This window comes from Malaclemys terrapin, chromosome 10, assembly GCF_027887155.1.
Source record: "Malaclemys terrapin pileata isolate rMalTer1 chromosome 10, rMalTer1.hap1, whole genome shotgun sequence".
NCBI classification, from domain to species: Eukaryota; Metazoa; Chordata; order Testudines; family Emydidae; genus Malaclemys; species Malaclemys terrapin.
The window spans coordinates 76,737,316-76,746,559 of record NC_071514.1 but is presented as its reverse complement, the minus strand read 5'-3'; the positions used below and the strand labels follow the sequence as shown (position 1 = coordinate 76,746,559).

At 47.6% G+C, this 9,244-nt stretch overlaps 1 protein-coding gene across 1 annotated transcript; it reads left to right on the top strand.

Annotated features, from left to right (window-relative positions):
- Positions 1-3,127: 3,127 nt before the first annotated feature.
- GRIFIN (galectin-related inter-fiber protein) lies at positions 3,128-8,262 on the top strand. Its single transcript, XM_054042630.1, has 4 exons — positions 3,128-3,139; positions 6,052-6,131; positions 6,236-6,398; positions 7,704-8,262. Exons 1-4 carry the CDS (start codon positions 3,128-3,130, stop codon positions 7,866-7,868), a joined length of 420 nt encoding a protein of 139 aa, XP_053898605.1. The 3' UTR covers positions 7,869-8,262.
- The last annotated feature ends 982 nt before the right edge of the window (positions 8,263-9,244 follow it).

Sequence of the window (9,244 nt, the reverse complement as noted above, 5' to 3'; positions counted from 1 at the left end):
CTGGGGAAATATAGCACGTGTTTCTTATGCATTTGCACCATCAAAGGAGGGCAATGCACTGCAGCCAGTCACTAGCAATCCCAGCAATTGAAAGGACTAGGGGAAACAGCAAGATTGCACAAGGCATCCCTCAGCTGACACGGAAAACCCTTCCCCTAGCATGGAAAGATCATCCACCTGGAAGGGAGGAACCCTGCAGCTGGTATGGCAAATTCTTCCAAGTGGCTCAAGGAAGTCACCAGAAGACATAAGGAAATCCCTCACAGTGGCCCAGTTAAACATCACTGGCCTGGGAAACCCAACACCTGGCATGACTAATCCAGTTATCTAGTATAGGAAGCACACCTGAAACAGGGAAACCTTCCAGTAAGCAGGGGTAGAAGAACCCATCCAGCAGGGGAAACCTAGCCCCAGTAAAATCCCACCATGTAGCACAATATGATCCATCCTCTGGCACAGGGAACCCAGGGGCTTGCACAAAACAGCAGCCTGACTCCCAGATGGCACAAGTTACAACCCAGCTGGTTGGGATGATCCTTCTGGTTTATCTGAGGTTTCTCTACAACCGGCATTGGGAACATGCAGTAGGCACAGAAAGACTCCTCCAACCCCCATCTTGGCACAGGGAGTATCTGGCATAGGAGGCCAGTTGGTGCTTGAGAGAAGAGGCATCTCTTTGCTTTCTCCCTTTTGGGCAGGGGTGGTGGAGGCATAAATCTGTGGGTTGTGCTGGTGGTGGTGGATGTTTGAATTCCTCATTTCTTACCCCAACTACCCTTGATAGCAACCAGCTGCCTCAGTGACCCACCCCCATATGTGCCAGTGCTACAGCAGCAATGACGGATAAGCAGGGGGGCTAGATAGCTGTGCTTGAAGGATCACTGGTGAAATATTTAATGTTGATATTAAATGTTGCTAGGCTTTAGAGTTAACATCATGCTGAAGTGAATGGAAACAGTTCACACTCCTCGCAGAGCTATTGATTCAGGCTGGCTGCAGACTCAGGCAGATATCAGGCAGTATACTCTAACGGGGGGAAGCAGTGTGGCCTAGTGGACGGAGCATTGGCCTGGGACTGAGGAGAACGGGTTTTAGTCCCAACTCCACTGCTGGGTACCTACCTATTGTTGCCTCAGTTTCCCCATCTGCAAAACAGGGATAATGAAACCGACCTCCTTTGTAAAGGACTTTGAGATCTACTGATGACAAGTGCTTTATAAGAGCCAGGTATTATTATTAGTGTCACTGCATCTAGTTACCTTCTGTTCACATTTTTACGGTTATTGTTGCAACCACAAAAGCTAGGGGCTTATGTTGTAAGCTTAGATACAGGAGTACATTCATGCAGTCACTTAAAAAACCCTGCAGTATGCAGCTGTTATACATGACAACCTAATCACCTTATAGACAGAGGCGTACCTATTTTGGGGGGGCAGGGAGGCAGTCCTACCTGAAATGCTGTCTTTGGCTGAAGTTAATTCATGTGGAGATGTATGTTAAATAGGCAATTCCTCACCATGCTTCCAGCTGAGAGAAACTGACATTACAACAGCTCAGAGGTGCTGGAATTAGGGGTGCTGCCGCACCCCGCTGCTTGAAGGAATAATAACACCCCAAAGACATGGTTTCTGCCTTCAGCACCCCCAACTATAACAACTGTTCCTGCACCACTGCAACAGCCATGGGATTCCCCCACAGCCAGTGCTCTGCAGCGGTGCTGTGCAATACGAGTCCCCTGCACTCAGCACTTCTGCGCCGTCCCCCACAGCGGCATTTCCAGAACATTGCCAAGCTGAGCCCCCCCGACCTCAGGAAAAGGAAACCAGTTGTGCCCCCGTTCAACCGGCTGTCTTAGGGGGGCAGCCCGGGGAATGCTTTCACTGCCACTCTTCACTCCCCTCCAGGGTGATGCATTCCACATGCTGGGGAAGGCTGCTCTGCAGTGACTCCTGCTGGGGGAGGCGGGGATAGGACTAGTTCTGATTCTCCCATACACACACACTCATGTACATAGATTACTGGACTCCTCCTGCACCATTCCCTATAGTGACCATTGCTGTGAGAGGCAGAACTGGAATTGCTGCGAGAGCCCCTCGCAGCCAACCACACTCTTACACCAATCTCTATAGCCACTCTTACTTTTCATTTCATTGCTGTTCTTTGCTTGGTGCCTTTCAGCTCTGGGAAATATCTGCTCAGCCCCAAAATACATGGCTTGCACTGTGCGAAGAGAGGGGTCAATGCAATGTGCTGTTATCAGCAGAGTATTAAATCCTAATGCGCTGCTGACAAGCCAGGCTTTGTCCGGTTCTGCCTATCGGAAGCAGCAAGGGGGCTGTGAGGTGGAAAAGCGGCTGTGACAGAGCTTGAATCAGCTGATTCTAAGACAGGATTATAAATTACAAAGAATGAGAGAAAAACAAATGGGCAAAATTCCTCGCGCATACACAGAAATCATCACCCTCTGGCGGGGGCAACACAAAGGAGGGGGAAGAGGGAAAGAGGCATGGTTACTATTTTCCCCCGCGTAGCTATGTGAACCAAGAAGGCTAATATTTTCCCAATCATGTCTCCCTCTGCAGTCCATTCCTGCCCAGGGCATGGACCACTGGTATAATCAAACTCCCCCTCCCCTCCCAGGTGACTTCTCCCCAGTCACCTCTCTCTCCCCAGGAGTCTTGTCCTAGCCTGTGGCAGAATCTCCCCAGGGATTAACCCACAGGGATTTCTTCCCAGCCATCTCCCCATCCTAACCAAAGGGAGGCCTAGTGGAAAAAAGACCAGGTGTTATCTAGGCTTACCATTCAAACTCTCTACCCTTGCCTCAGTGTAATAAAATGATGCCACCATGTCACCATTCTGGATTGTTTTGTTGCTGTTGCTATTGTTAGCAAGAACACAAGGTCTGGATTAGTGCGGAGAGAATGAACAGTCTGACTTTGCAAGGCAGGCAGGGAATGGATTTTTCCATTCTTCTCCTCCCACCAAGGGTCAGGAGGCTAGCTCGCTCCTCTGTCTCTGATAATTGCCCCCACACACACACGTGGTCAGCAGCCCTTATATCAGGCCTTGCTGGCTGCACATCCCACCGTGGATCGGTCTGACAGTGGAAAGGCAGGCGAGCAGGATGGCACTGCGGGTAAGGGAGAGGGACCAGCATCTGGCATAACTCACCAGCTCAAGCTGGTGGTCAGTGTCTGGGGATCTGATCATTCAAGCGCAGGATAGATAAAGAAAGAGCATTGCAGCTGGGGAAAGAACCCAGAAATCTGGCCAGAGCAAAGCTAGAAACTAACAGGTTCATGGGAGTTCTGCTTATGGGGCTGCCCTTCTGTTTCAGTAATGAGCCTCAAAATGTAGCTCTGTTGTAATCGAGTACAGAAGGATGTTTTAGGGCAACTGGCCAGATTGTGGTCTCAGTTAGACTGGTGTATATCCAGACTAACACCACTGACTTCACTGCAGTTATTCCAGAATTACAGTGTTGTGCTGAGATCAGAATCTGGCCCCGCGTCTAATGGAGCAACCCGAGCAGGTGTCTTTCTTTTGTATGTTAAAATAATCTCTCCCGGGACAACCAGTAGCAGAGAGGAAGTTGCTGTTGCGTGGATGTGGGGCATGTTTCGCTATATGTGCTGTAATGACTTTAGGGGCAAGATCCAAGTGAAGCCCAAATTGGGATCCAGCATGACTTCCACCCCGCTTACACCTTACAATCAGCTTTGCATGACCCAAGTGTTTCTAAGGGGGCAAAACGTGTGAGTATCATCATATCCGCTCTGTGTGTGTGTGTGTGTGTGTGTGTGTGTGTGTGTCTGTGTGTGTGTGTGTGTGTGTGTGTACAAGGGAGAGACAACCAGCAGCATGAGAATGGCGGGGAAGTGTTTAGTGGGCTCCATCTTTAGAAGTAGCAAGACAGGAGGCTGGAGATTAACAGTGGAGCTGTCTGAGATGATTGCGTCTCAGCTCCTGCCCTAAGGACGTGTGTAGGACGTGTGTGTCCGGGAGACGCTAGGCATGGTTTGAATGGAATCCAGTGGCAGAGTAAAGGGACTAGATAAGTGAAGCCCCGGAGTGAGAGAGACTGAATGGTTTACATGACTGGGAGTGAAAACTAGAACTGGAGCAGAACCCCAGAGTGTCTGCCAAAACCAGGAGTGATTTCTCCCAGCAATGGGGATGAGCATCATTCAGTGGGGTGTGAGGGGGTTGTATAAAAAGGGACCATGAGAGTTTATTATTATTTATTATTTGTGCTGTGGTAGCACCTAGGACTCCCAGTCACAGACCAAAACCCCTTTGTGCTAGGCATTTGACAAACACAGATGGTCAGTTGTGGGTAGAGTGGGAATACCACTAGCGAAGGGAAGCAGGTGTCATTCCCCTGGGAGTATGGCGAAGAGAGAGAGCTGTTTCACATGAATTCATCACTTACTTCAGCTCCCTGTTCCAAATCCTTATGAGGAAGGTACGCTGAGCCCCAGTTCACTGGGTGAGGATCTTACTGGGGAGACTGTGACACCTCAGGTCCCATCTGCTCAGCATGGACATGACAGATCCCAGGTTATTTTCCAGAAGAATGGTGGCTTGACTAATTTTTCATAGCCAGAATTCCTCTTTTTCCCATTGTGTTGTGCTGAGCTGTGGGCTCATTTGCTCCTCCCCTCCACCCTTAGTAGAGCCGGCTGCATTTCAGTGGGGCTGCTGCTGTGTGAAGCACAGGAGAGAGAGTCGGCTCATAGGAGCATCAGAAAAGGGAGGAAATGTCAAGCCTTTCTTATGAAAAATGGGTTATTCAACAGAAACATGAATTATTGAGAAACAAACCTGCTCTCTCGTCTTTTACACGAGTTTAACTCCTGAGACCGGACAAAGATCCCAGCCTGGAAAGCATGAGGAGTGTAACAGTGAGTGAGGTGGCACTTATCCAGCTGCCCATGTTCCACTGACTTGAAGGAAGCTGTGAACAAATTGGAGAGAGGCCAGAGGAGAGCAACAAAAATGATAAGAGGTTTGGAAAAGATGACCTCTGAGGAAAGGTTGAAAGAACTGGGCACCTTTAGTCTAGGGAAGGGAAGGCCGAGGAGGAACAGTTTTCAAATATGTAAAAGATTGTTATAATGAGGATGGTCATCAGTTGTTCTCCATGTCCACCAAGGCCAGGAGAAGAAGCAATCAACTTAGTTTGCAGCACAGGGAGATTTAGGTTGGGTAGTTGGAAAAACTTTCTAACTATAAGGAAAGTTAAGCACATGACCAAGTTACCAAGAGAAGCTGTGGAATCTTCCTTAGTGGAGACTTTTAAGAACAGGTTAGGCAACCACCTGTCTGGGATGGGCTAGGTATACTTAATCCTGCCTTAATATGGAGGGGTGGACTAGGTGACCTCTTGACGACCCTTCTAGCCTGACATGTCTATGATTCACTATTCCCCTCTGATCAGTTCCTGCCATTCCAACCATCCCTCAAAGCACCTCAAAGTCTCATGCTCAGGACTCTGAAGATTTGGCACCGTTGAGGATGAGGCGGGGAAGAAGGATTTCCTTGATTTCATAGCAAACAGGATTTTATGCAGGTTTTTTGCAGCAAGAGCCTTGGCATTTCTCTGCCAGTTGATGCAGAGCAGTGATTTCTTAGCTATCAGCAGATGAAATGGGATTTGCCACCCCAAAACATCTTTTATAAAGAGCTGGGCTGGACTGGAGAGAAAGGGAAATTCTGAGAGCAAAAAAGGCTGAGCCGTTTTATGTTTATTTTATGGCATTGCTGAGTGATAAAGAGCTGGAGGGGAGAGAGGAAGAGGAAGACAAGAGAAAAGAGGAAGAGAAGATGGGAAAGAGAGAGAGGATGAAAAGTGACCCAGTAATAAAGCTGTGGAGGGAATGGGAAAGGAGGGAGAGGGCAGGGGAGAAAGCTGAGATATGTTTCTTTATTGCTGGAAAGCTTGTCTCTCTCACCCACAGAAGTTGGTCCAATAAAAGATATTACCTCCCTCGCCTTGTCTCTCTTCATTGCTGAGTATCACTGACTTGTGTTTTTTTTCGTTCACAGTTCGAGGCATCATACCCAGAGGGACTGTGTCCTGGTTGGAGCGTGATAGTTAAAGGCGAAGCGAGCTCCAATGCAAATATGTAAGGGCATTATTTGCAGCCATTTTTCAGAGCATCATGGTGTCTCATGGGACCCAGCTGCCAGGCTTCATGGGTTTGAATCACTCATTTCTCTCATTTTTTAGGTTTGAAATTAATTTCCTCTGCAATGCAGGAGACCAAATCGCTTTCCACTTTAACCCTCGCTTCTCTGACTCCAAAATCGTCTGCAACTCCTTCCTATCCAACCGCTGGGGGCCGGAAGAAGTAACTGACACCTTCCCCCTTAAAGCCAAGGAACCTTTCCAGGTAATTCAATATCAGCCCACAAATCTTCTGGGGACACTCCCTGCTGGGAGAGACACATGACTGCCAGCCCCGGAGTGGGGACCAGCAGTACAAATCATTCAATCCTTCCTTCAATGCACAGTTCTGCTCAGTTACACTGTTGTAAACCTGGAGTAACTCCACCGACTTCGTTAACTCCAATGACAAAATAGGAGAACAGAAATTGGACCTCGTTCGCATTCTGGGCCATAGCCAGCCTGGAGTAAAGATGCAGGTGTAACTCCTTGGGCTCAGTTTCGCAGGGATGTAAATGGTAAGGTCAACTACACATCAGTTATAAGATGACTATAAACAAATGTAAGTGGTTAAGGGGTGTGACTTGCACTGCCATGCTATACAGGGGCTGTGCAAAGCAAGTGTAATGTACAAGGCAAGTGGATGGATTAAGGGTATGTGTGATTAGCAGGAAAATCAATTAACAAGAGGGGGTCAGACAAAGCATGCCCCCCTTCACACACACACTCTAAATTATACCCACAATGCCTATGGGGAACTGCAGACCTGATTTATCCTCTCAGAACACCAAAAATCAGTGTAAGTCAGTGGTTCTCAACCTTCCCAGATGACTGTACCCCTTTCAGGAGGCTGATTTGTCTTGTGTACCCCCAAGTTTCACCTCATTTAAAAACTACTTGCTTACAAAATCAGACATAAAAATGCAAAAGTGACAGCACACTGTTACTGAAAAATTGCTGCCTTTCTCATTTTACCATATAATTATAAAATAAATCAATTGGACTATAAATATTGTACTTACATTTCAGTGTACAGTACATAGAGCAGTATAAGCAAGTCATTGTCTGTATGAAATTTTAGTCTGTACTGACTTCGCTAGTGCTTTTTATGGAGCCTGTTGTAAAACTAAGCAAATATCTAGATGAGTTGATGTACCCCCGGAAGACCTGTGTGCACCCCCAGGGGTCCGCCTACCCCTGGTTGAGAATCACTGGTGTAAGCTACATTTGTTATGCACACTCCCTGGATGCCAAATGGGTGCTAGTTACTCTGCTTTGCCATTTCCCATCTCCACCAATGAACCCAAAGGCCCTGTGTTTGCATTCAGTCTAGTCTGTGGGCCGTAGTTTCAGCTACCACTAAGCAAAGGGGTGTTATAATTGTTCCCTTAGTTAGCCTGAATGGAAGGTGGCTAGCTCACCCATCGGTGTCCTAGAGGTGACCATTGACCACTTTCATTTGTGTTGGATCAGCTTCTCCGGTGATGTTTCAGACCAATACCTGGAGATCCTAAGTCTCTCTCTCTTTCAGATTGAAATCTACTCTGACTCAGACTATTTCCATGTTTCCATTGATGAAAACAAAATCCTCCAGTACAAGCATCGGCAGAAACAGCTCTCGGCTATCACCAAACTGCAGGTCGTGAATGATGTCAGAATTTCTTCAATGGAAATCACCAAACGTGGTCTTTATTAGGCACTAAAGCTGGGATGGGATCTCCAGCCTACCCACCCTTAAGAGCCCTGCCCCAGTAGGCAACTGGTTACCCTCTCTCCTCCCTCTCCCACCCATCATCTGCTGTCTCCAGCAGGAAGGATGTTGCTGGAGAACACTATAGCACAGAGTTGTCATGCCCATGATGTACTCTATCCTAGCAATACAATGGCAATACACAGTGAGCTCATTATGTCAGTCAGTCCAGATCCCTAGAGTCATTCTGACGCCATGTGCCCTACGGTGGAGAACTGGAAGTCTAGGCATTTTCATCCTTGTTTGTCGTAATGAACAATGGCATTCCACACAGCAGTTTGTTGTGTGTGGCAGTCTGCACTGAATGGTAAGACTATTTGAATTTTATCCAAGCAAATATTCCTACTCCGGAATAGGGTATGGATTAGCTACATTGCTGTGGAGGCATTGATCTAGGGGATGTGTAAGAATGATGCCAGAGAGGGGCATGTGCCTACTGGAGCTTGGTACAATGTCGACATGATCACCAATAAAATCTGAAAAATGGCACTGCGTGAAGTAGCTTCTACATTCATTGGCCTCGTGTCCCAGCTCGCAGGCAGCCCTCTGTCCTCCAGGAGAGGAGGTGATCCCTGACAAACGGTAGCAGAGGACTCTGCTCCTTGCTCCTGCCCTCATACAGAATGAGGCCTGTCCAGTCCCTTAGAGAAAGCCCTGGTTTAAAACTCCACCAGTTGGTCAGGTCAACTGGATTATTCCTCCCCTGGGGCTCTAGCCAGGGTCTGATTCTCCAGCCACAGGGTACAAGCAACTTTCATTGACTTCCGAGGGAGTCACTTGTATCCAACAGTGGGAAAATAAGGCCCTTTGGCATGAAAGGAGGGTGTGAAACCAAGCTCCTGTTCAGAACTTGGGGAATAAAATTTGTCACTTAACTAATTTTGCAAGATTTCTCAGAATAATTTTGTCCACGCTGCAACAAGATGCATATCTGCTCTACTCTAACCCTGCCAACTCTCCTGTTATGATACAGCTCCCAGGAGTGATTCTGTGGGTCAAAAAGGGGAGGGGCTTAAAGGAGCACTGAGCCAAGATGATTTTATCAGAACACAAGGCAGGCACAACTAGAGTCCATGCCAAGGGATCCTAGAAGGACCGAGTTCTAGTAATTATGTTTTTCAGGATAAGCACAAGATGCCATATTTTTAGCGGCCAGACTCAATCTCTCTCTCCCTTTTCTTCTTCCTCCCTTCTCAATCCAATGGAATCAACACACACTCACTTGTTCTCCTGTTTCTCCTTCCCCTTTTCCTCTCTGACATTGTCCACCTCTTTCTCCTCTTTTGGGGGTATTATGTGTCTGACCCCTTGACTGCACTCCA

Coding starts and splice junctions, on each gene's coding strand:
- GRIFIN (XM_054042630.1), top strand. Junction 6,132..6,235: donor GCGAGCTCCAATGCAAATAT/GTAAGGGCATTA, acceptor CTCATTTTTTAG/GTTTGAAATTAATTTCCTCT. Junction 6,399..7,703: donor AAGCCAAGGAACCTTTCCAG/GTAATTCAATAT, acceptor TCTCTCTTTCAG/ATTGAAATCTACTCTGACTC.